The 25,319-nt window shown below is 58.0% G+C and overlaps 2 protein-coding genes across 4 annotated transcripts; both read right to left on the bottom strand.

The window, feature by feature from the left end:
• Positions 1–5,473: 5,473 nt before the first annotated feature.
• LOC127021284 (dual specificity protein phosphatase 22-A-like) lies at positions 5,474–19,281 on the bottom strand. Its single transcript, XM_050904260.1, has 7 exons — positions 19,261–19,281; positions 17,609–17,642; positions 16,863–16,945; positions 14,283–14,332; positions 10,974–11,048; positions 10,334–10,505; positions 5,474–5,680 (listed from the first exon to the last, which is right to left on the bottom strand). The coding sequence occupies exons 1-7, from the start codon at positions 19,279–19,281 to the stop codon at positions 5,474–5,476; spliced, it is 642 nt and encodes a 213-aa protein (XP_050760217.1).
• A 1,887-nt stretch (positions 19,282–21,168) lies between these two features.
• LOC127020953 (cytochrome c oxidase subunit 4 isoform 1, mitochondrial) lies at positions 21,169–25,112 on the bottom strand. 3 transcript variants are annotated; one of them, XM_050903812.1, is made up of 5 exons: positions 25,094–25,112; positions 24,090–24,169; positions 23,312–23,479; positions 22,212–22,343; positions 21,169–21,430 (listed from the first exon to the last, which is right to left on the bottom strand). In XM_050903812.1, exons 2-5 carry the CDS (start codon positions 24,166–24,168, stop codon positions 21,294–21,296), a joined length of 516 nt encoding a protein of 171 aa, XP_050759769.1. In that variant the 5' UTR covers position 24,169; positions 25,094–25,112; the 3' UTR covers positions 21,169–21,293. The 3 variants fall into 3 exon arrangements, with proteins under 3 accessions (XP_050759769.1, XP_050759770.1, XP_050759768.1); XM_050903813.1 differs by lacking the exon at positions 25,094–25,112 and adding an exon at positions 25,055–25,074; XM_050903811.1 differs by lacking the exon at positions 25,094–25,112 and having other exon boundaries at positions 24,090–24,490.
• Between the last annotated feature and the right edge of the window lie 207 nt (positions 25,113–25,319).

The following is a 25,319-nucleotide window of genomic DNA, read 5'->3' as shown; positions in this document are numbered from 1 at the left end:
TAGCCAAAACCGCCGGGTGACTTCATGGAGGACCCATGAGAAAGCTTCTCCTGCCCAGCTGGAAGCAAAGTGACAGGCTCAACCCTCCCGGCATCCCCCATCACCTCCAGGGCAAGACCCGCAGGGACTTCAGGAGTTGGTGGCCTGGCAGAAGCGACCAGCAGCCCCAGGATCAGCCCTCCAGGCCTTTTGGGCTCACAGCCCTCCTCCAAGTTTTACAGGACTGCCTCTCCCTCATTCTTTTTTTCTTTACTGCCCCATGGGAAGGTTTTGGGGAGAAGGCGAGGATGCTCCCAGCACAGCCTGAGACCTGGTGGTCCCTGCTTTGCCACGGGCTCACACCAGCTCAGTGCCACCAGCTTCTGTCCCTTCTCCATTGCCCTACTGCTGCACAGTAGGACACACGCAGACCTCCCTGGCCATCCCCAGCACAGCCTCTGTTTCTAGGGATGGCGATAGCTAACACCGCCAGCCAAAACAACACCGAGGGCACAGCTCTGGATCCCAGCTGCCCCTCCAGAGCTGGATGCCCCAAAGCATATGCCACAGCTCATCCCCAGAGGGACAGGGGTACACACAGCCTCTCTGCAGGCTCCCACACCACACACCTTGCACCTGAGTTATGCCAAGATGAAGAGCCTCAGAAACGCTTGCTGAAATGGGACTCTCTTCTGAAGCAGCCCGTTTTCTAGAAAGCTTGTTCCCATCACTGGCAGAGGCCAGAGCTCCATTTCCCTCCACAAAAAGCTAGGCAAGCCCTTCAGGCTGCCGTGAGCCAGCACATACAGCACACGGCCAAGGAGTCCTTCCCATGCAGCGAGCTGTGCGCCGACCCCACGCCAGGAGGGACAAGCAGCCAGAAAAACTTGGCTGGCAGAGGCAGCACCGCACCATCACCCTCCCGAGCCCCGCTCCAAGCCACTACCAAGCTCTCCCCAACCCACCCATCCCGGGCTTTGCCCTGAAGCAACGGGGGCAGCACCTCCCGCGACTCCAGCGCCGCTCAGCATCAAGCGGGCTCAGTCCTTGCACCCCCCCCCCCCCGCAGTCACGCACGAGGCCGTGAGTACCGGGCTGGGTTCGTCCCGCATCCCCAGCCCCCCACAACCCCCTTCCCCTGCACCCCGCGACCATGTCCCGCACCCCGGAGGCGTGCGGGCAGAGCGGGACCGCCCGCAGCCGCCGCTACCTGCCCTCCGCGCCGCTCCGCGCCCCTGCCTGCGCCGCTCACCCCGCCCCCGCTTTTTATAGCGGCCCGAGGGGGCGGGCCCGCCAACGCCCACGCCCCCGCCGTTGGAATAACCAGCCGTTCCTCATGCCCGCCCCGCCCAACGGAGTCTCCGGCGGCCCAATGGGAAGCCGCCCGGTGGGGCGCGCGCGGCCGGCGCCGCTTTCTCTGAAGCGCGCGCCTTTCCGAGAAATCAGCCGGCGGGGCGGAGGCGGGGCGGAGGCGGGGCGGAGGCGGGGCGGAGGCGGGGCGGAGGCGGGGCGGAGGCGGGGCGGAGGCGGGGCGGAGGCGGGGCGGAGGCGGGGCGGGAACCGCCCAGGTGGGTCTGTCCCGGGCCGGTGCATCCCGGGTGTTGCCCCGTGTGCCCTCCGTCTGCAGCCCCAGGCCGGTCCATCCCGGGCAGAGCTCAGCCTCCCCAAGGTCCGTCCATCCCCAGTCCCAGATCAATCCAGTCCCAGACCACTCTCCCCAGTCCCAGACCGGTCCACCCCCAGTCCCAGACCAGTCTCCCCACTCCCAGATCAGTCCATCCCCAGTCCCAAACCAACCTCCCCACTCCGAGATCAATCCATCCCCACTCCCAGATCAATCCATCCCCACTCCCAGACCAGTCTCCCCAGTCCCAGACCAGTCTCCCCAGTCCCAGACCAGTCTCCCCACTCCAGATCAGTCTCCCCAGTCCCAGACCAGTCTCCCCACTCCCAGATCAGTCTCCCCAGTCCCAGACCAGCCTCCCCACTCCCAGATCAGTCTCCCAGTCCCACCAGTCTCCCACTCCCAGTCTCCCCAGTCCCAAACCAGTCTCCCCACTCCCAGATCGGTCTCCCCAGTCCCAGATCAGTCTCACCGGTCCCAGATCAGTCCCTCCCTAGTCCCAAACCAGTCTCCCCACTCCCAGACCGGTCTCCCCACTCCCAGATCGGTCTCCCCACTCCCAGATCAATCCATCCCCGGGCAGTTCCCCCGTTCCCTCTCGGATCAAGCCCAGCTCCCGGATCATTCCCTCCCTCGCTGCCCCGGCAGTGCCCGCTCTCCCCCAGCCAGGATGGGTGCCCCAGCAGTGCCCGCTCTCCCCAGCCAGGATGGGTGCCCCAGCAGTGCCCAGCAGCCCCAGTCCAGCCCGGACATACCCAGCTGGGGCCGCTGGCCGTAGCAGAGCGTAAAGGACCATCTGCAGCCTGACTTCAGCGGGGGTTTTTTGGGATTACCAGATTACACACACATTTCTTGGAAGAAAACCATAATTACTCCCATGTGGGTAATACAGAGAAATGGGAAATGCATGGAGCTGCACAGATGGTATAATAAAAATAATGATCTAAGGTACACAACCTTTACTGTCATTTCTAATAAATAACGGTTGTAATAGCCCTTGTTTTTAAACACCCGACTGATCCTAATCAGATCCCCCCCTGTGAGATTTGGGGAGAGCCAAAAACATCTTTTGCAATCAGATATGGTTAGGAAAGCTATTTCTGGGTTTTTTTACCAAGAAACAAGTTAAGCTTTGCGGGGGGGGGGTTGAATCGCTGTCCCTCGCGACACCGGTTCTGCCTCCCTGCATCGGACAGAGAACACCCATTAAAAAATTGTTTCTTTTGCAGCAGTTCTGGCAAATTTGGGATATTTTAAAGGGGTTTTGTACAATCAAGCCTCTCCATCCCCTTGTCCCCTCTCGAGGTCAACGAGCTGGAGACTAATTGCGACCCTGCTGCCAGCGGGGTGATCCCATCACCTCTGGCTTCGTTTTGGTTCTGCAACTTCATGGGCAGCCTGGAAAAGCAAAATCTCAATTCCCTGGGGCGAGGGGGATCCCAGTGGGAGGAGGAGAAAATAATAACCCCCTTAAAACGGGGTTTTCAGCCGCTCACAGTGCCAGCTGCTGCAGGCTGGAAGGGAGCGAGATGCCCTGCAGCCCTGCCAGTGGCTGGTAAGGGAAAATGCAGCAGCAAGGCCGGGAATTTCTTGCAAACTATTTCCCTGCGTGCAAGCAACACCCCAGGAAGCTCATTCATGCTTCAGCAGAGCAATTTTCCCCGCGCCAGAGGCACCGGGCTTTTGGGAGGGCCGATGCGGCGTGGGAGAGCTGAGCAGCGAAGCGTGCAATGCTCTTCGCAATGTAGAAAGAAGTGGAAATCAGCCCGGTTTTACCTGCTTCAGGGCTTGCCTTCCAGTGCTCAGAAGTCCTAAAGCCACCACAGGTCCCACTGATGTAGGCCAGAGTGGAAAAATGTATATATTCGCCTGGGACACCCCTCGAATTTGGGGGAAATTGGACTTAGGAGATGCTATTTGGGCAACGGTTGTTGCTGTGATGCCAGGCGTGGGTGATGCTGCAGCTTACGGGAAGCATCCCTTGTGACTCCCAAAAGCAAGGGGATTTTTCCAGGGGTAACAGCTGCTTTGGTGCCGCAGTTCCTTGGGGAATGTTTGAGTCCCGGGATGGCCGGTCGTGGGACGGGAAGGGGCACGACCATCCAGGCTGGCGCAGGTGCCGGGACGGCAGTGCTCCGCGGAGGTTATCACACCTACTGCAAATCTAATCTCTGCTTATCACATATCTCCGATGACTTCCTATTAACACCAGAAACCAACTTTCTTCTCTTTTTTTCCTGTGTGCAAGTTCCATTTTTCTGCTTCCTAAAATGATAACAGAGGCATTAAATCCAATATCGACCCAGTTTGCTCCACTTCCCTTCAGTCCACTCCATCAACAGCATTTATGGGCCTTGATCTCATTAATTGCTCAGGGCGCTTTCCTGCGCAGAGCGTGCTGCGGGCACGAACCGCGGCGTACCTCCATGTAGAATAACAGCTAAAGGGACCCTCTTCTCAACCTAAAAAGACAAGGAAAAGCCCCCATAGTTTTTTTCCCCAGAATTCTATACATTATGGCTAAACATTGAGTCTTTAAAATTTTTAATTTTGCTGGTGGTTCTCATCAAGAAAAAAGGAAACAGGACACAGCGGCGGAGCGAGCGGCCATGTCAGTCCATCCCTCCATTCCCACCAGGAACACCACAAATCAAGACCAGTCATCCTCATGGTTTTAATCACTCTCCTCTTTATTAGGAGTTGGGCAAGTCACCCCAAGCACTGTCACGCTCCGAGTACCCAGAAATTTTCATTAAGGGAATTCCTAGAAATATTTTAAACACCTTTTTTTTTTTTTTTTTCCTCAGAACAGATATTTTTGAGAAGCCAAAGCTTCTTATAGCAAAAGGCCAAGCTGGCATGGAAGATTTGAAGGTTTAAATGTAGACGGGCTGTGTCGACGGGTTGGGACCCCCTTTGTAGGATGGATGCGGGGAGTCCTGGGAAAGGAAGGCAGCGAGCCCACGCTTTGGAAACGCGGCGTATGAGTTTGGGATGAAAAAAGGGACACCGTCACGGCCTTTCAATATTAAAAAGGCTGTTGGAGAGGGACAGCGTTAAATTGGTCTGTGGGTCGGCTGAGTCCAATCGAGCAATTGGCTGCTTTTGCAACCGAGGACATTCAGATCGGGCAGCAGGGGAAACCCAAAACTGCTCCGGCTCCGGGGATGGAGGCGGTGGGGACGGGCAGCCTCCGGCACCGCTGGATTTCCCCCCTCCCTGGGGGGGGGGTGGGTTAACAAAAATGCCAGACAGACATCTGCCAAGGACAGGCTGGACCAGGAAAGTCCAAGCGTGGCAAGGAGCATCTGCAGCCCCAGGAGCCTTCAGCCCCTCTCTCCATCCCACAGGGTGATAGCTGGGGCTCAACAGCACACCCGCACCCCCAGGACCCATCCCTCCCTCCTCGGTGCAGCCTCGCAGGCTGCATCGGCCCCCAGCTTCACTGCAAAGCAGAAGACAAGGTGGCCTCTTCCCCATCTCATCCCGTCGTGGCTTTCCAAGGTCTGCGTCGGCATCCCCGTGCCCTGCCGGAGGAGCAGACGGATACCGTGCTGCTGGAGAGAGGGATGGGGCTTGCTGCTGCTCTGGGTGATGGAAAAGTGGCCGCGATCCACTGGGGAATGGGGGAACAGGACAGAGCAAGACACTGTCATCAATTAACTGGCTTGCCCAGAGGTATACACGGAGCTGGCAGCCAAGGGGAGGGTCTGCGAGTCCTGACCCCCCTGCTCCAACCCTCGAGCCCATGGCCGAGGCCGGCGCTGGCTGCTTTCTGCCCTAGACGTGAATCCCCGCGGGCGCTTGGCAAAGGGAAGACTGAGTTTTCCAAGCCCCAGGGCCAACGTCTGCCTGCGAGCAGCCAGCTGCTTATCTGTTCAGCCATCTGCTTCTGCTGGTGCCACCGGCGTGGTAGGGCAGCGGGTAGGTGGGAGCTGGAGAGCGGAGCCAGGAGCAATCCCTGCTCCCCAGCTGCTGCTCCTTCTGCCTCTGCTCCTGCTGGGCCAGCAAGCACTGCAGCTCCTCCTGGTCCTTGAATGGGTTCCTGCCATAGTCACGGCGGATCCAGGCGCGGTACTGCCAGGACAAAGCCAAAAGCGGTTGTCAGGGTCACCGGGCGCTGAGACACCCCCAGCTCGAGAGCTGGATCTTGCAACAGCTCCCGTGGAAAGCAGCGAGCCGAGCAGGGGCAATGCCCGCTGCATCCCAGCCGCAGCCTCAGACGAGGCCGGGGGATCCCCAGCCACAGCCAGCAAGCAGAAAGGTCCCAGTTTTGCAGGAGCCCACACGCCGTGTGACACAACTGCGTCATACGAGATGATGCGATGGTTCCCCCCCCAACCGAGTGCTCCCCGCATCCCCAGCCCGGCACAGACAGACCCGGAGAGCTGGCAGCATCCTCAGCTCCTCGTGCCAGCTGCAGCCAGGATGGCATCTTTATTTACTTTTCATTGCCAGGAAGCTGCTGTTGTTCCTTGTGTGCCCAAATTCCTGTAAGAAAAGCTTCCCCACGTTTTCTCCCCGCCGCCGCAGCGCAGGGACAGGCTGCACTCACTGCCGCAAGCTGCACAGCCAAGTCGGCTCTTGCATGCTGAGGCAGGTTTGTTTGCAGAGCGTCTTGCTCGCCGCCGGGCAGTTGAGGGGTGCCTTTCATCATCCCCCCCGCCTGCATCGCTGCAACCAGTTGCAAAGGCTGCTCCGGTGGCAGGAGCGTGCTGGTGGCCGGGGGCCAGCTGGCAGCAGGCTGAGGTCCGGACATGGCTGGGAAGCGAGAGACGGTCCGTAGAAATGCTTCCCGCTACTGCTGGGATGAGAAACAGCCAGACGGGCCCAGACTGCAGCGCCCAAGCGTGTGGGCAGGAATAGGCAGCTCTGCCAGCACCCACCGTGCCAGCTGCCCGGTGCTCGCGGGGAGCGAGCAGGGCTTTGTTGTCTTCCGAAGTAGCTGGGAACCAGCTGCTCCAGCAGGCAAGACTTACTGGGATGAGTGGAAGGAGCACACCCAGCAATACCAAACACTTTACAAAAAGGATGGAGGGCGCAGAGTCGGGAATGTGAAACCTGTAGGTGCAAAGGATCCAGAGAGGGACTGAGCGTCGGAGCCCTGGCACGGGGTAGCACTGGGACAGGCATGGGGTGCAGCCGGAGGAACCAGAGGGAGAGGGCAGGCAGCCCCCATGAGCTGCCCAGCCTCAGCACCCCCAGGGCAAGATGCCGCTGCAGTGGCTCCGGCTTCCCGGGGTGCCGCGGCAGCACCCCACGGCCAGGAGCCATCGAGCTCATGGCAAAGGTGCGGGATGCAGGACAGCGGGACGGGCAGCTCAGCCTTGTCCTGCCGGGGCTACCACTGGTGCAGGGATCACGAGCTGCAAGAGGAGAAAGTCTGAGACTGACCCTGGCTGCATCCTCTGCTCCTGCAGCCGGGGAAAGTCAGCTTGGTCAGAGGGGATTTCCACTGGGAATGTCTGGATTTCCCAAATCCACTCCCAGGACTTGCCACGGCTGCTGTGCACTCGCTGCCTGCGAGCAGGAAGACCTCTTGTTCGGGATGGACCCCGAGAGCCAAGCCTGATTTCCTTGCTAGAAAACAACCCCTGGGAAATGAGTGCCAAAGGATTTCAGACAGGATTTGGGGCAAGCATCCATGCCAGCTGCTCATGGGGGGAACATCCCTTCCACGCAAAACATCCGGAAGGATGAAGCTCCATGGGGAGACCAGCCTGGCCACCGAGGCTCAGCACCCACTGAGGCTCAGCACCCACCTCCCAGCCTCGGAGCTGGCTCCCACCATCCAGCGAAGGAGGGAAGGAGCTGGCGGGAGGCCGGGGGAAGCACCCTGCTGCTGCTGCCAGGCATTTCCTTTTAAAGCCAGAGCAAGAAGTGGTTACAGCCCGTTTCCTCCAGCGCTGACCACTAACCCGCTGCCCTCCTCCTCTCTCCTGGGGCCAGGAGCACCCGTCCCATCTGGGATGGCACTGGGGGCAGGGGGAAAGGCAGCCTGGCCGCGGTATGCCAGCACCACAGGGGGACCTTGGGGCACGGGGGGACGGATCCATCACCCGAATGCCCATCTGTGCCCTCTCTTACATCCACGCTGTCTTCTCTGCGCTCACTTACTTCCTTTTCTAACCTTACCCGTCATCCTGCTGCTGCTCTTTGTCCCTTCCTTCCTTATCCTTCTAGCCCCAGTAAGCACCATTTGCCACGCTCGAGGCGCGCTTACTGCGGCGAGGGGCCGGCTGGCCAGTCCCAGAGAGCATCTTCCCCATTTCTACCTCCTGGGGTCCCATCTGAGGTCCCCGCTCCGGATCGAGGAAACTGAGGCACCGAGGGATGCTCGCCCACAGCCCTGTGGAGGAGGTCCCAGGAGGTCCCCAGAAGGACCAACCTGCTCCTTGCAGGTTTTAACCAACAAGAAATGAGGCTTTGCCTCCTAAGCAGCCTGCCCGGCCCTTATCCACGTCTGCTCCCTAGCACTGCGTTTCCAACTTGCTGCCTGCCGGGATGACAGCTAGGCTAAATGGGGAAATCTAACCTCTTTTCTATCCTCAGCAAGAGCCGAAGCTCAGGTCACGATGCCCTTGCTCCTGCATCCTACCTCCACACACGGAAAACCACCCCAAAACCACAAACGGGAACAAGGTGTGACCTCCCGCAGCTAAGGTAAGCAAGCCAGCTGCTGCTTGGCATGAAGCAAGGCACAGGACCCACGTGGCAACGGGTCCCACGGGCTCCTGGCCACACAGGTGAATGCCTACGGCACCCACCGCCCCGCAGGGCCCCCAGCCATCCACCTCGGCTGACCTGCCCGCGCTGCCTGCAATTCCCTTCCTCTTGCAAAGACGGAGGGCGCAGGGGCGAGCTGGGAGCAGGGCATCACCGGTCAGTTTGGAGCATCCATCCTGGCTCTTCCCCTTCTTCAAATGCAGCTGTGGGTGAGTAATGCCAGAGCGTTCCCAGCTCCAGCACCCAGCCTTCGCCCCCGGGGCCGTGCTAGCAGCAGCAGTCCGCCCACGAGGGCCATCCGCAGCTTCCCTCCCCGATGCTGCGATTGTGGGGAACGCAGGGTGTTTCAAGTAAAAGGCGGCTCTTGCTAAACCCCGCGGCTCAGAAAAACGCATCCAAGCGCCTCCGCTCTTGGCTCTGCCTTTGGTATTTTCAGGGAAACGCTTGCAAAGTCCCTGGCAAAACTTTGAGGTGATGAAAAAGCAGCATCTAAGAGAAAGGGAAAAAAGTCTGGTGCCTGCTGAGCCCAGCCTGGATTTTGGGGAGCAGGAGGAATAACTCGGATGGGGGGGGACGGGGGACACAGCACAACCTGCATCACGGTCTGGGCTGGGACGCAGCCAGAGCGTGGGAAGGGTTGGGGAGAGCTGGCCCAGCCGGGGGAAGCCCCGCAGGGAATCTCCAGCGCTGCGGGTGTTTTGTAATCCCTGGGACCATTTTCCACCCTCCTCCGCGGGCATTTTTGCAAGCCGGTGATAACGGGGCAGGGCTGCGTCCTTCATGTGACAGCGCCTGCCCGCTCCTTCCAGCGCAGGGGGAAAGAGAACTTAGTGGTGGGGAAGGGGCTGACATTTGGGCCGATGTCACATGCTGTCCCTGCCTCTCTCCTGGGAGGAGAGAAATCCCCTTGAAGGGCTCGGTGCGGCCGGAGGGACCACCGGGTCCCCGCCACCATTTGCCGCGGGGCCATTGCACGATGCTCGTGGCTGCAGCGGATGGGTGGGAGGGGAGGGCTTCGTTCGGGGTCTTGCCTCCAGGGATGGGACCAAGTTTAGGGGTGACGTGGGCTGCAAGATGCCTTGTACACGTCGAGTTGTGGGTTACTCTTTCCTTGCAGAGGTCCATCTGTGGCCCGTGTGCCCTCCCGGGGCAGTTTTAGACCCCGGTCCTTTGCTGCGGAGCCCGGGGCTGGGCGGAGGAGCAGAGTTCGGTGTGGGAGGCTGGAGGGCAGCCAGGGAGCCGGGTGGGAGCTGTGCTTTTAAAGGCCTTTCCCTTTGCTTTCAAAGGCTTTCCGGGTCAAAAGTGCAGCTCTGATCCCTGCAACTAGCGCTCTTCCGATTAAACATGCCGCTGTCACTCCCAGCTGCCGGCATCCAGCTCGGCTCAGCTACAACATCATCCCTCCCTTGCACGGGACGGGAACCCACCCAGCCAGGGCTTCTGCCTTCCTAAAATCTGCTGCTCCACGTCATTTTGGGGAGGAAAGAGGAGAATTTCTCCGTCAACACTTGCTCCTGTCTGTCGCCTGCCTCTAAAAGCAGAGGACTTGCTGTCAGAGGAAGCCCAGCCAGATGCAAGCACGCTCAGACATCCCGAAGCTGCTCGCAAGAGCCTTCCTCCCTCTCCTCTCCCCCTTTCTGCCTCCGGCTCCCGCCGCGCTGCATTCCCGGGAACTGGCCCAGCGCCCTTCCTGGGGCTCCCCGGGGGACTTGCTGCTCGCCCGTCCCTCCCGCTGTGTCCTAACTGAACTCTCGAGAAAAGCACTGGGGTTTTAAAGAGCTTTTTTAAGTGCACTCGCATAATGTCTAGGCACTTCTTTTTTTTTTAATTTTCTTTTCTTTTTTTTTTTCATGCAAAACCCAAAATCCCCAGGCAATAAATAGCATGCACAAAGGCCAGCTCGGGCAAACAGCTGGCCCCTGCAGTGAGCTGCATGCAAAAGAGCCGTGCACGTTTGCAAACCCTGCAGACACGTATATAAGGGGACGTCGGCGCGGGACGTACCTCCTGCAGCAAGGTCACCTCGTACTCCTGCAGCTGCTGCTGGAAGCCAAAGTTGGGGCTGACGTAGGAGCGCACGGCCTTGGTGGCGGCCAGGCAGCCCTCCCAGCCGAGCTCGGTCACCGTCATGAGGTAAGCCACCAGGATAGTGGTGCTCCGGGAGACCCCAGCCAGGCTGGCACGGCACGAGGGAGCAGCGTCAGGGAGAGGTTTTCCCACCACGGAGGCTGGTGCAGCCCCGCAGCAAGGGACACCCATGGGATGCATCTTCCCATGGGCATCCCCTCTCGCTGGGGTGCTAGCAGGGTTCTCCAGCCATGGGTCGGGTGGGGGGTAAGGAGCCACATGCATGGACAGAGAGCTACTGCTGGTGGCCCTGGGCAGGTGGCTTCCCCGTGTCCACTCTTCTAGCCTGTCCCACCTCTTTGGATGCTCAGATTTTCCGTGCACGGACCACTCATCCCCATGGGTCTCGGCAGCAGAGACCTTCCCCTGTTGCCCTCCCGCTGTTCCTTGTCTTCTCCTCTTCTTCCTCCCCGCCACAAGTGACGTTCGACATCGAGGACACGTTTTGGGAGCCCATCCCCACCTCCCAGAGGACCGATGCGAAGCGGGGATGCAAGGCCGTTACAGCAGCTCTCACCAATGGACGAGGCAGCCTCCCCCACCGAGCCGGCATTCGTGGATGAACTTGATGCACTCCTTAAAATGCTGCAGCCTGCAAGGAGAGAGGCAGGGAGGTGAGGGTGGGAGGGCTGCCCACCCCTGCAAGGCTCCTGGCCACACCAGCAGCAGCAGTTGTGCGTGTGTGTGGGTGTGTGTGTCCCCAGGACTTCACACTGCCCTGGTGCCACCGGCGTGGGGTGGGAGCAGAGATCTTTCCTCTGCCCAGCGAAGGCAGAGGGGCTGATCTTTATCTGCCAGGAAGGAAATGACCTGGGAGATTTTCCGGGGGATTTTCTCCTTCCCATGGAATCAGGAACAGGGTGATGCCATCAGCCAAACCAGGTCGGGTAGGACCCCAGGGAGACAGCATCCAGGGCAAGGTATCATCTTGTGCCCAAGGGACATGCACATCCCCACGTCAGAGGTTGTCCTGAGCCATCAGCTCACCCCTAATTCCCAAACGATGCCAAAAACACCCGGTTCCCTTCAAGGGAAAGATGCCAGCAGTGAAGTAGGGAGGGAGAAGGTGGTTCCCGAGACGTTTTGCCTGCAGGTCCCAAAATGGTGCAACTCCCTTCTCCTCCTCACCCCAAGCAGCCCCTCCGGCCCCTTCCTACCCAAGGGAGGGCGCAGAGGGGTGCCTGTGCCAGGGAGGTAGGGCTGCCAGCAACAACAGAGGCTTGTCCCTGGATAGCTGCCTGCATTCCTGAAAGCATGACTAGTAACTGCCGGCAAGGCAGAGGGAACACGTGAACCCTAACCAGCAAGTTTTGCAGCAAAACGGGGCAGGACAGGGAGCCAGGGCTTCCTGGCAGCTCAGCTGCAACGCGCTATGGTGCTTCTCTCCTTCTGACCTGGATGCTCAGCGATATGAGCAGCACCCGTCTTTTTGAAGGCATGGAGACCTAGAAAACAGGATAAGTAACTCCATATATACTGATGAGGTAGAAGTGGATGTTCGTGGGAGGGTTATGCAGGCTCCAGTGAGATGCATCCCTTCCACTCATCACTGCATGGGATGCTGGAAGCTCCTACCGACCCCTCCTGAAGACGGCGGGCATCTCCGAGAGCCCACGCCGAGCCAGATATTCAGCTCCTCAGCACACATTTGCAATAAACGCTGCCCATCCCTGCTTGCCCTCGCAGCCGCACTGAGCCTTGGAGCAGTTTTGAGGCAGAAAACCTGATTCTGGGTAACTTGGGCTGCTGGTGAACTCCCTGACCTGACTGCCCCAGCTTTTTTGGGAGGAGAAGAGGGTCCCTTTGGCGCAGCCGAGCCAGAGCCGCCCGGCAGCGAGCGCGGGAGCCGGCAGCGCCTCTGCCCCGGCGCCAGTGCCGGACTTCCTCTGCCTCCGCGTGATGGGGTGGGTGTGCGCCTGCACAGCCTTCCTGATTTCTCAGAAGCCAAGGCATGAGCTACCACAGAGTTATTCCCCCCCTGCCCCTCGCCGAGGGCTCGCTCCCAGTGGGGCTCAGAGCCGGCTTCCCCGCAGGGACAAGGCAGAACCCATCCCTGTTAGCCCGTCGAAGGGGATGCTCTTCACCCTGCCCTGGAAGGGGGAATCGAAGGGGATGCTGCTCTTCACCCTTCCCCGGGCAGGGCTCAGGTGCCTTCTAAGAAACCAATTCCAAAATAGCAGGGGGTTCTGCTGCCCAAGAAGAGGAGAGATGGGGGAGTCTCTGAAGCTGTGGTCAGCTTCAAATATTGAAGCCTCTCAGCGCTGGAAGGAGACGTCAGTCCATCGCTCCTCATGGGCTACACACATGCCTCCTCCTCAACCACCCTAACAAACGGAGCATCGCTATTTGGGGGCGTTTGCCTGCCTAAAGCTTGTCCTGGGGGATTTCTCCTCATCCTACTCATCTTCGCAGAGCGGACAGCATCCCCCAGGGCCTGCACGTGTTGCCTACACAGGTCCAAGCTCTCCAGATCCCAGTCCTCCACTTCAGCCCCTTGGCTAGGCCCAGCAGGGATGCACCTTGCTTGCAAGGACACGATGCTCTCACCTTCAGCTCCCTCGGCACGCTTGGCACCAGCCTCCAGCCCACTCCGTGCATGCAGCATCGCTCTCCCAACCCATCCTGGAGGGAGGGAGGTGAGCAGTTCGGCCAGCCCATCCATCCTCACCCACTCCACGGGGGTTTTTTTTTCCCCCAGGCAGCCAGCCAGAGGAAACCTCTCCCCGTGCTTTTCCAGCCTCGAAGCGTGGGATCGGGGTGAGGAGCGTGGGATCGGGGTGAGGAGCGTGGTAATGCTGAGAGCCACTGAGGTCCTGAATCACAAGCATCTCCTCTGCAGGACACGAAGTTCACCAGGATTGTGAAATCCAAGGCATAAACTGACAAGCAGAAAATAGTTCCTTGAATAAGTCTTCCTTCCAGCAGCCAGCCTTCTTTTTTTTTTTTTTCCCTTTTTTTTTTTTTTTCTTTTGGTAGACATGCCACAAATGCAAAGAAATGAGAGAAGAGAAAAAATAACAACCAAAAAACCCTGTTCTTGCTGAGGCAGGGCTTTCTTGTAAAGCTTCTCTTTCCGCTCAGCGGGAGCATGAGCAAGCAGAATCACACCCCCGGGCACAGCTACTCCCAAGGATGCTGGAAAACCAGCACCTCCACAAATGGGCTTCGGTCTGGTCGCTGTGCACAAAGTTTCGATCCTTTTTAGGGTTTGATTGGCGAGAAAAATCCCTCAGAGTCACCCATTTTCTGGTTGCAACGGATGGTTTATGGATGCCCGTCGCCCAAAGCAGCAGCGGGGTGCTGTGACACCCCCCCCCAGTGCCAGCAGCACCCGCACCCAGCGCACCCCAGCGCCACGTCCCGTGAAAGCCTGGGGCTTCCTTGCAGCACCTTTCGCCAGCTTCGTCTCAAGAACGCCGTTAAAGGACTTACAAGTATCTAAGCTTTGTGCGGGGAAAAAAGCGTTGATTTTAATAAATATTTTGTTTCTCTTTCCAGGGAGAATGTCTGGAAGACTGACACAAATCATTGTCTTTCTAAACCAATAAAAAATGCTCCAATTTTCAACCCTGCCTAGTAGAATAATTCTGAAATTTGATGGAAAATTAAATTTACTGACTGCAAACACACACGACAACAGATTTTAAGCCCTACAAATGCTTTTTACTGTCTGAGAATGAACCACAGCTTCTGTCAAGCTCAGCAATGATACAAACTTTTTGCAGCATGAATGAACTGAACCTTCATTCTGCAGATTCTGAGCTTTCATTGACTGACAACTACCAACACGCAATGCTGGGAGGCAAAAGGATAGCAAACGACTTACAGGTTTTGACTGGATGAATCCGAGGCCGAGATACAGAGATAGGTCATGTCCTGCAATACAAAGATGGTTGCAGTAATAAGATACCTCCAAGAAACACAAAATCCCCCATTTCTCTCTATTCCCTCCCCCCAGCTGACCTTTTGGTGAGGGGAAAGCCGCAATCTGCTTTTGGGTGCCATCGCCTCGCTCCCCGCGGGTAGGGAGAACCATAATGGGTCACATCCATCCCACCCCGGGCTATTCCCCCCCCATTTCAGCCCAGAGCAGAGGCCAGGCTGGGAGGAACTGCTATGATGCTCAGGACCCCCCCAAAACTGAGCCAGCCCTTTCCTGGGGCCCCAACCGGCGAGCCCCGTCAGGAAGACGAGTGCGAACACGCACTGATGAAGTCACTCTCATCAATGAGTTATTTCCTCCCGGTCCTTTTAATACACAATAAATCATCCTGCCGCATGTTGGCGTAGGTCAGATTACTTTCTTTAAAACATCGCTTCCTCGATCCTCCCTGTTCTAAGCTAAAATTAGATCCTTTTCATCTGAGGGGGGGGGGTTCTTTTTTTTTTTTTTCCCCCTCAGTGAAATGGGTGGAAATCCTGCCAGCCGGAGCCGAAACGGCCAAGCACCAGGGATTGCCCCATCTCCATCAGCTCCCTGTGGCATTGCTGCCAAAAGGTCCCCCCTGGGCTGATGCAGCCCAACCCCACGGGCCACCCTCGCTTCCCTCCAGCCCAGGGCAAATCAGGAGACTGGAAAAAGCCAATTATTTAAGGAGGGAAGGGGCAGAGCGGGACGGGCACGGGGATATTTCGGTGCTGGAAAGACCCACGTTGCGAGGACGAGCGCAGGCGGGCTTTCCCGTGCATCACCTCTCCGTCCCATCCATCCTCCCCGGCCCCATCCCGCACTCGCCCCCGCCATCCCGCAGCCTCTCGCGGGACGGGGACGAGGTGCCGCAGCGATGTGCCACTTGCCGGCTCCCCGTGGTGTGCCAGCCGGCTGCTGCCCGCACGGAGAAGCTGCCAGAGAGGCCGGGGCAGGGGGAAAAAACAGAGCCAGCGGGTTCCTCATCCACATCCCCGGCCAAACCACGGCTCGCTGGCACGCAGGGGATGGCGGGCGCAGGCGGGAGCTCGGTGGGTGGAAGGGGACCATGCACCAAGGCAGGGGCACAGGGACCAGCAAGCAAACGCCAGCAGGTTTTGCAGGATGAGCCCTGATGGGCTGCGGCTTCCCGAAACCTGGCTGTGCCCCACCATGCCTGGCACCAGCCCGACCTCCCCGCGGCAAGGAGAGCCACCGTGCCGGCAAAGCCACCGTCCCAACCAGTGGAGCACCCAAAGCGACCCCATTCCTCCCCAAACCCTGACCCGCACCCCGATCCCGGATTAACTGCCAGGCCTCTAGCGGCTTCCCCTTCCCCGTGGGGCCGGGTGCCCCCATCCCACCTCGGAGAGCTGAGCCACGCATGGGAACAGTGCTGGGGTTTGCGGTTCCCGACCCGGGGCCGTGATTGACACATTGCTCAACCCACCATGCCTTTCCGGTTCCCCTTTCCACCAGCCCAGCGGCTTGCTCCATGTTGTAAGCTCGCCGTGCGGTTTGCTACGCGTCTGGCCGTGCCCCGAGCCCCACCAGCCCCAGCTGCTGCCCCTTCTCCAGCCATGAGCCGTTTCTCTGCACCGATTTTATGCAGCCTCCTTCCTTCTCTCTCTCCCCACTCCACGTTACTCAATGCCTTAGTGGGGGAAGAGGCTCGAGCTGGTGTTTTGCTGGGGCTCCCTGCCCATCTTGGCCCCAAAAGATGAGGGATCCAAGCAGTCCCTTTTGCTTTCTTGCAGCATCCTGGAATTTGGGAGCCGGCAGCGGGTCCGATGCCGGGATGAAGTGCAAGTTGCATGCGGCCACTGGCTGCAAGATGAGCAGCATGGCCCGAGCATCCCCCGCAAGGGGCTGCTCCTCCTGCTGCAGGCTCCACCCGACCCACGGCTCCGTGCAGGCAGGATTTGTGCACGAAAGACCCGGCCGGCACCTCTGGCATCAACCCACCAGGCACCTCCCTCCTGCCTCAGTTTCCCCTACTCACAGCCCGAGGGGTCCGTAGCGTTCCGGGGTCCACGGGGGAGGGGGAAGGGGGGACCGGGCAGACAAAGCCAGGGCGGCCCGGGACCCCTATCCTGGAGCAGGAGGGGGTGCTCCGGGTCCTGCTGTGCCCCCGCTCCCCGTCGGGGCTGGATGCGGCCCCGGCGCTGCCATCCGCGGGGCGCCGCCGCCCTCTCGCGGTTCTCCCCGCGGCAGCACCGGGTAACCCCGCCGGGGGCTGCGGCTGCACACCTTGACCCTCAAAACCATCGAGGAGGTGGTCGTGCCCTCCAAAACACCCCGCTCCCCTGTCCCCCGAAAGCCAGCGCTGAGTCCCCTTTGGGTGCAATTCAACACTGCGTGGTGCAAATCGGTGCAAATCCAGTATTGCTTCTCCTCTCTCTGCCCCACGCCGGGAGAAGACTGCGTGTGTCCCATCTACACCTTCCCAGCCCCTGGTGCCCCGGGGTGGTCCCCCAGGCCCCCCACCCAGGCACTCACCTCCAGCACTGGCTTGGCGCTGTTGTGGACGGAGAGGATGTGCGTCACCCCGTTCCTCAGCAGGTTTTCCCGGTCCTCGGAGTCTGGAAGCAGGAGCAGCACACGAGTCACCTGCCCTCCTGGGACATCTGCTGGACCAAGCACCCACCAGCAACCCGCACCCATCACCCACAGCCCCTCGACCTCCATGCCAGCCCCTTCCCGCTGCCTCTCACCCCGCACGATGCAGGAAAGGAGATGGGGCATCACGATGCACCTCCTTCAAAGCAAAAATCTCCCTCGGATGCACTGGGTATTCAGCAGGCTCCTAAAACCACCCCCAGAATCAGAAATTATACTGCTAACTTGGAAAAGGCTGTTGTGTCCTCGCTGTTGGGTGAAACGCAAGCTTCACCCTGCTCCCCATGGGGCCAGAGGCCCCAGCAAGAAAGCCAGGCGTTGGCCCCGCTGTAAATATTGTCTCAGCAAACACAGGAGAGGTTTCCAGCCATCCCAGGGGTTTCCTGGTGCTCCGGCATGGCTGGTGACTGCAGGTCCCCGCGGACGTCCCTTTCCTGGGCTAGAGCTGCATGGAGTCACTTGCAATTGGGATGGGGCTTTTGGGGGGCTTTGGATCTCTGGAAGATGCTGAGGTCCCCAGCTGGGAGCAGGCACAGGGAGCCCCAGAGGAGAGGGGCTCCTCCAGCCCCGCCAGCTGCCCAGGAATCCCACAGCAACGCGGAGGTGAAGCAGGGAAAGGCACTCACCACGGATGTTCCCGAGGTAGAGGCCTTTGACAACCTGGGAGGTGACAAAAAGGAGAGAGATTTCAGACGGCGCCGGGCACAACGTGCATCCGACGTGGTGGGAGCATCAAGCTGCATGCGTGGTACCAGCAGGACCAGGGCATCTGGCAGCAAACTCCCCAGGCAACAATAAACCAGGCACCTAATTAATGAATCATCTTCATTAACGAACAACAAAGGCTGAGCCCACTCAAACCACCAGCCCAAACCCCTCCAGGAGCACAGAGCTCAGGAAAACTCAGCACAGAAATGGAAGGGTCTTGCACGTCGTCCTATTGCTATCGGAAAGGCAGTGCTGGGGGCTGGATTCCCCAAACAGCTCAGCCCACCCCAGCCTCCTCCTTCAAGGTGGGGCTCCAGCGGGGACCCCCCCCCAGTTGCCCCCCACTCCTGGAGGCAGGCCAGCCCTGCTGCAGGTCGGTTTTGTTTTGCTATTCTATGGCAACCACCTCTTGCAAATAGTTTCAAAGGTTGCCTCCACCAGCTGGGGACAGAGAGGCAAAGGCGCAGGCTATTTATAACACTTTTCTGGCCAGGATGTTGCAGTAAGTGCTGTCAAGTATGCAAATTTGCTCTCCAACTCGCTGCTGCAGGGTTACGAAGGAGAAAAACGGGCAGCTCAGTGTATTTACAGGGTGTAAGAGCCCACCAGAGCAGTTTCCAGGGGCACAGAAAGGAAGAGCTGATTACCAGTTGGACTTGTTTGCACCCATCTGGCAGAAGACACCCAGTTTGAGAGGCCGTTTTCAACAGCACTGGGTCACATCCAGCCCACCTCTACCATTCAGCTGAACCCCAGCCCGCTCCTGGGGTGCAAACACCTGGATTCAGCAAACGTTCGTGCCCCGCACAGCACAAGCTGTTACCACCAAAAGGGGGACTCCGAGCCCCGCGTCTCATCAAGTCAAAGCCAGATCCTGCAACATAAATGTGTCTGCACCAACCCAGCCCCCGGCAAAGGCAGCCCGGGCTCCCCAAGAGCTGTAAAAAGCCACTTTGCAGATCAGGCTGCATCTGCAGGGGGTGAAATCCCGGTGTTAAATCACCCCAGAGCCGTGCAGAGAGAGTTTGCCCTGATCTGGTCTCTCTGTTGTTGTCCCAGAGTCTAATTTTAAACTGGAGAACGCACATACCAAGCGGTTATTTAAGGATACCAACAGAAATCAATCCCCTCTGCCAGCCCCGGAGTTTAGCTGAGCAACAAGCAGCAGCAAAACCCCACTTCCCCCTTCGCAGCGCACGGCTGCCAGGCACAGACACGTCCTGGGGCAAGGGGAGGAAGTTTCCCTGCAGGGACCCCTGTCAGCCCTCAGGATGCTAATGCCACGGCCTTACCACCCCCGGGACGAGCATCTAAAGCCAGCTGTCACTTTTCTAACACCCACAGACACTTAGCTCGCCACCTCGGATATAAATCCGGGGATCACTGTTTGCTTTCTTAATTCCCTTTCTGAAGTGCTTGAAGTTTCAAAGGGGAATGAGAAAGGGAAGAGGCAAACGGTTGTATTTAGGGCACCGTGGTGGCCTGGGAACGAGCATCCCCCCCGGGCTGCAGAAGAAAGGTCCTGCCCAAGGAGGAGATGCTGGCCAGCATCCTGCCGTCCCCCCGGTACCTTGCTCATTCCAGTCCCCATGGTTTTTCTCCCCCCAGGATCAGGATTCAGGTGGCTTCTCGGTATCCAAGGCTATCTGCAAATAAACCCCCAAAAATCCCAGACAGGACGGTGAGATCCGCTCCTCTCCAACAGCGCATCCCCTCTGCCAAGAGCAGGAGGAAGGGGAACACATGCCAGGAGGGGAGCGTGCGGAGCCCCAGCAAACTCAGCTCGCTTACCGGCTGCAGGCTGCTCCGGCAGGTTTCTGACGGGTGAAGGGGATAGAGGAGAGTGGCTGGTGCCAGGCAGGGGAGGATGAAATAAGGATCCGGGGCCGTGGCGAGGCTCAGGTTTCTCTCCCCGGCTCCCTGAGGCTTGCGTAGCCTTTTGGGGAGGGTGGAGAGGAGGATGTTCCCGGGAGGAATGACTCCCTCGTCCCAGCGATGCTGGCCGGGGCTTCATTCTGGGATGCTGCAGGCCGGTACAAGCCCCGCACTCGGCAGGATTTCTCTCCCGTTCATGCTAATTTCTCCCAGTCACAGGAACGAGAGCAGAATTCAGAATAAAGCATTTACCTCGAAAAGCAGAGCGTGCCACAAGCGATGTGCAGCTAATGGAGCATTGAGGATAAGCCCATCTCCCCCTCCCTCCAGGAAGGGGGATAAGAGGAGCTGTAAAGCAGCGCTGCAATTCCAGCACATGCTTCAAAACATCAATTTTCAAAGCAGCACTGATCTGGGAGGGGGCCGGCGAGCTATCAGCCTGCCGGAGGCACGAGCTGTACGAAGAGCAGAGAAAAGCAAACGGCGAGCGTAGCGAAAACCCCGCAGCCATCACCAGTCTGCGATTCTGTCATCCTTATAACATCCATCTCAGCCCCCCGGAGACAAATATTTCACCTAAGGGATCTTTCAGATGCAGGAAGGGGAGCTCATCGCTTAAAACCCACCAAATCATCTCGCCTTAAAATAAAAAAACCAACCCCTTCCCCGAATTTCTCAGGCTGGAAGGGAAAGGCTGGCCAGCCCCCAGCACAGCAGGCCCTCACCAGTAGCTGAGACCCCCCCCCCCCAAGGCTTTCCACCACGGCTGCTAAATACAGGCATGGATTTAAAACCGTGACAGTCCCGTAATCAGGACAAGAGCAAACCGAAGCTGAGGCTTGTTTTAGTCTTCAGAGGGGCGTTTTTACCCCGAAGGCAGAAGTCTGCCTGCAGAAAGCCTATGGCACACACCAGCTTAGCCAAAGGGAGAAATCTGGCAGCTACAGGCAGAGCAAAGCAAAGGCGCCAGCTTTCTTAGCTCGGGCCCTGAAAACGTTAAGCCACGAACCAGAACTTGTTCAGACCGCTGCATTTAACAAAAGCTCCGCCATGCTCCCACTACACGCAGCATTTCTTTCCCTCCCCCAGCCGCAGCGATCCCCTCCGAACACCCGTCACCTCCCGAAACACGCTTCAGGGTTTCACCTAAACCTATTCTCGGCCGAACAAGATCTAGCAGTTCTCGCTCTTCCTCGCTCGAGTCCGCACGGGATGCTGGAGCGAGCTCTGCAGCCTGCCCGTGCTGTTGGGAACACGTTGCCTTCACGAGGAGGACAGACAGACGGAGCAGCGTCGATCCTCGCCACGCAACCCGCGCGGTTTGAGTCGCGCCGCTGCCTTTTGGAGCGCCGACGTGCTATTTTTGGAGCGGTTACGGGACGCCGAGCCTCCGCGGGAGCTGGGATCTGCTGACCTTACCTTACGTGTAGCTTCAGAGCTCCGCACAGCGGGACTGCCGGCCGGCTGCGCCCCAGAAATATTCCCTTTAACCGATTATATACCTACCATGACAAGACTATCTGGGAAAGCTCTGCCCCTCAACCTGCACTACAGATTACCATCACAACCAGCGCATTTGAAGACCAATAAAAGGAAATTTTCAAGTTAACCAGACATTTATTAGCATCTATGTAGGTGGAGAGGTTGTTCCAGTACATAAGCAACGAGGTCACACACAGGTGATGGAATCATTTCATATTCAAGCAGAGCAGGTTCCACTGAGTTGCTTCATTTCTTCCATTCGTTCTTCTCAAAATCCCACTGGGAAGAGATGCCCTCCACGGGATTAATCCGCATGTCCAGCATTCTCTTCGTCTGCATCGACAGCCACTCGTCAGAGAAGGTGTGCGGAATAGGGCCGTACACTGCAATTCAACAGCAGGCGGAATTACAGCGCGATACAAACCGAGCAAGTTGGGAACCGAGGCCCAAGTTTCACTAACGAAAAGCTTTTTTCCCCCCCCAAAGCCATCAGCGCCGATCACGTGCACGCCATCATCTGTTCAAACCCACGTTCCCTACATCCCATTTCTGAAGCATTCGGCTCCGACCAGATTCCGGCGTTGATTCTCTAGCCGTTTCGTTCATCGGTAAAGGCTCGTACCGAGACAACAGCCTTCTCCTAAACTTTCACCGCGAGCAGATGAAGCCTCGAGACGGAGAGCAGCTCGTTTAACTGCGTGCTCTGCCTCTACGGCAGCTGGAGGGCTCCCTCGAGGCAGGATCGTTAGCTGGGAAGGAAGCCAAACATGGCAGAAACCCAAATGTTTACTACCAAGGCGGCAACAAGCTTTTGCGACAGCGGGTTTCACAGGGAGGGGAAGCTCTGGGATCAGTAGTATCACCACTCTTTCCCCTCCCTTTCCTCTCCTCCCACCAAAGCTCTCTCCACCACCTTCGCCTTTCTACGAGCCAGCTTCCTGAATATTTACGCGACGTACCCGCTGATCTCCATGAAGTTACAACTCCAGAATTGAGTTTTCAGAGACTAATGAACAGCAACTGCCAGGAGGTCACCGGAACGGCTGTTCGATACGCCATTCTGACCCCCCCGAGCAGCTTACGGACAATTCTCTCATTTCCCATCAGGTTATCAATTGATCTTGCTCTTCGTTTAAGAGTTAACGCTGTACGGCATTTACTTACTATAATGTTTCTGCCAGATGAGGATGAGACCAGTTATACCAAGAAAGAACAGTACTCCACCGATGACGGTCTTCCATTCGTTTGATCCTTTGTTCATTTCCGCGTAGGTCTCGTTAAATTTGATACGATACACTGCAAAAAAAAAAAAAGTCGAAGCGTCAAATCATTTCTTTTACTTTTCCGGCGACTCGCAGGCAACATGCCACTCTCCAGAGGGAGGTGACCAAAGCCTAAAGCTGACCGAAAGGGAAAGGCCTGACAGAAGGAGAAACGGCGCTCTCCTTCCTTCCCTCCCTCCAATTCCCAGCGCGGTTATTGACCACAAAGCTTCCCAGCACAAATACTTGCAACGGAAACGCTTGTATCTCAAAAGGTTTCTCTCAGCTTTGCCACTAAGGCCCACAATATTTTGAAGTTCAAAACAGCGTTAGGTTTGGAGAGCGTTTACGAACGTTTGAGCAGTTCCCGAAAGTGTTTTAAACCACCTCGCTTTGACACGGCTGGACGCAGCACTGTTCACAGATCAGGTTCTCACTTGCATACCATGACGGCAGTTAGAAAAGACGAGGCAGTTTTATACGCAAGTCAAAACACTTTAATTACCTGAAATTTGGTAATGCTAAGGTCAGTGGTCATTAAGATTCAAATACACAGGGTTCATTTTACTCAGCTGGACTAACAATTGCTTATTGTTATAACGAAGAGATTTTTTTCCGGCTTGTTGAAAGCAGACAGGAATCAAGAAACAAATATAATTATTATTTGATTCCTGAAAGAGGAAGAAATTGCTGAACTTGACCTCAGGTACATAACAGACACCACGGCAGGCGCTTCTGACTTTTTGAAACAGCACCAAGAATGCCAGGAACACAAACCACTGATCTCCACTCGCACAGACACAAGGAGCTCCATCGTAATTAACAAAGCTCCTTCACGGCTCACGGCTCCGCTGGCAGAGCCGTTGGAAAGAGCAGGGTCTAACAGCTGCCCTAACAGGCACCGTCCGGGGCGGCCTTTCCAGTAAAAGCCGTCAATAACGAACGCGCAACAGATCAGCTCGTGTCGTTGCTAGCTGTAAGGTTAAAGCCCCTGCTACCTACGTTCAACTTTCTCATCAACGGACAGAGCAGTCCAAGACGCCTTTTCCTTCTCTTTCAGCGCCTTCTGCTGAGCAGAGAGATCCCTTACGAAGGCCACTTCAGGCAGGGGAACGTCACGACGGTCGACATAGCCTGGGAGGCTGAAATCCTCCGCTTTGACAACACCAGCTGCACATGGGAACAGAAAAGACACCCGTTCAAGCTCCTGACTCCTGCGCAAGCATCTCTTACTGGTTACAATACAAAAAAAACCCAACAGCTCAGTCAGAAAGGTGATGACAGTTAAGGAATCCAGGAGGGAAAAGACTTCCAGATGAAGCATTCATCAGGGAGGAAGAGGGAAAAGAGAGAGTGCTTAAAAGTGGGTGCTACTTTAAGAGCGTAAGAATAAAGCAGAAGGGGAATCTACTTAAAAGGCAACGTCCCAAATCACTTGATTAACGTCTCAGCCATCTCTGTTGCCAGCTGTCACACTGCTCGCCTCCCCCACTAAATACCTAGAAGCCCTCTCCACTTTTTCCCCTCCCCGTTTCTGCCCTGCCCTCGGCTCCTGCCGCCTCCCCAGCGGCGGCCAGCCCTGCCTGCACCTCCACAATGCCATCTGCTGGCACAGCCTGCTCAGACAGACCTCCTCCCGCCAGGCAAGGCACCAGCCTCGCCAACCTCCCTCTGTCCCAATTCTTTCCTTACTCAAACCCCAGCAGCGGCTTATCATGTTCTTCCTCTAAAGCGCTTGTTCCATCATCCTTACTGAAAAACCGAAGCAGCTGCCACCTACCGTGTCCGTGTGCTCTCACGCAGATGGAGGTGGAAATGGCTCTCTTCCCAACGAGGCTGAATGCCCTTGAAGCCAACATCCTGTCGCCACAAAACAACAGCAGGTAAGTCAGCGTCAGGTGAAGATGTCGAATGTACAAAAGTGAAATAACACCATTTTCTATTTGTCTATAATAAAGAAAAGCCGGCCTAGAGGTTTCCTGCCCCTTCCCCGAAGGGCAGCACATCACACCAAACCGCTCCAGGCTTTTCAGGGATGTTCCCCCACTCGAGCTACTCGGATGAGTCTTCCTCTTCCCCCTTTTTTCCCCGCAGCCTCCTGTATTTGAGCTCAAAGGCATTCCCTTCTTCAAGTCACCCTGCTGGGATGCTTTCGCTCGGTAACAAATCGTTACTGGGCGCAAGCCAGGAGCCTCAAGCGAGCCGAATCTAAATGCCTCTCACATCCACTGAAAACACGCTCCAGCAGCGAACAATACCGACGCGTCCGAGGGCAGGGCAGACATCCAGCTAACGGTTTCTCCCACAGATCCACATGCCCGTACAAGGGCTCGCCGGGAGCGGCGCCTCCGCTCCGGGACACGGGTTTCTCACAGGCCCCTGATCTCAGCTAAAAACGCCACAAACCCCGGTGAGGTGAGCGCGGAGCCCACGGCCCACGCCTGACCTTGGCGTGGGCCTCACAGCGCAGGGAGGCACCCCCCTCCCCAAACCCCCGGTGTCACCCACGGCGGTGACGTCTCACGCCCGCCCGACATGACGTGTAAACCGGTGACATGACGCCGCACCGACACGGGGCAGCGCCGCGGCCTCTTCAAGGGGAGGGGGAAGGCCGCAGCGCTCCCCCCTCATTCCCCCACCCCAACCCGAGCTGCCCCGGCCGGCCGGCCGCCACCCCCTCAGGGCGGGCGGATGTGGCGGGGAGGGCCCGCCCTGCCAGCGGCGGGGAGCGGGCGGCCCCCGTACCCCCCGTCCCGGCCCCGCCGCCCGCCGCGGCCCGACGACCTGGCGACCGTCCTCTACGCCGGGCTGCGACCGGAAGGAGCCGCCGAGCGGAAGCGCGGTGCACGCCGGGAGACGCGGGCGAGCGAGAAGCCGCAAAGGAAAGGCCCCTGCCCGCGGGGCTGACGGGATGCGGGCGGACCGTCCCCCCTCACGTTCCCCCCCCCCTCCTCGCTTTTTACGACAGCGCCGGCGGCGCTGTGCGGCGTTTGGCGACACTTGGCGGCGG

This window comes from Gymnogyps californianus, chromosome 12, assembly GCF_018139145.2.
Source record: "Gymnogyps californianus isolate 813 chromosome 12, ASM1813914v2, whole genome shotgun sequence".
Lineage (NCBI taxonomy): Eukaryota > Metazoa > Chordata > Aves > Accipitriformes > Cathartidae > Gymnogyps > Gymnogyps californianus.
The sequence above is the reverse complement of the archived record's forward strand: the minus strand, read 5'-3'. Positions and strand labels throughout refer to the sequence as shown.

Excerpts from the sequence above, each read along its gene's own strand:
- LOC127021284 (XM_050904260.1), bottom strand. The coding sequence starts at position 19,281 with ATGGGGACTGGAATGAGCAAG. Across the intron at positions 17,643-19,260 it reads TGGGGACTGGAATGAGCAAG|GTTGTCAAAGGCCTCTACCT; the intron begins GTACCGGGGGGA and ends GTCACCTCCCAG. Across the intron at positions 16,946-17,608 it reads CTACCTCGGGAACATCCGTG|ACTCCGAGGACCGGGAAAAC; the intron begins GTGAGTGCCTTT and ends TCCTGCTTCCAG.
- LOC127020953 (XM_050903811.1), bottom strand. The coding sequence starts at position 24,429 with ATGCCTTTGAGCTCAAATACAGGAGGCTGCGGGGAAAAAAGGGGGAAG. Across the intron at positions 23,480-24,089 it reads CGTGAGAGCACACGGACACG|CTGGTGTTGTCAAAGCGGAG; the intron begins GTAGGTGGCAGC and ends TCCCATGTGCAG. Across the intron at positions 22,344-23,311 it reads CGTTGATGAGAAAGTTGAAC|TGTATCGTATCAAATTTAAC; the intron begins GTAGGTAGCAGG and ends TTTTTTTTGCAG.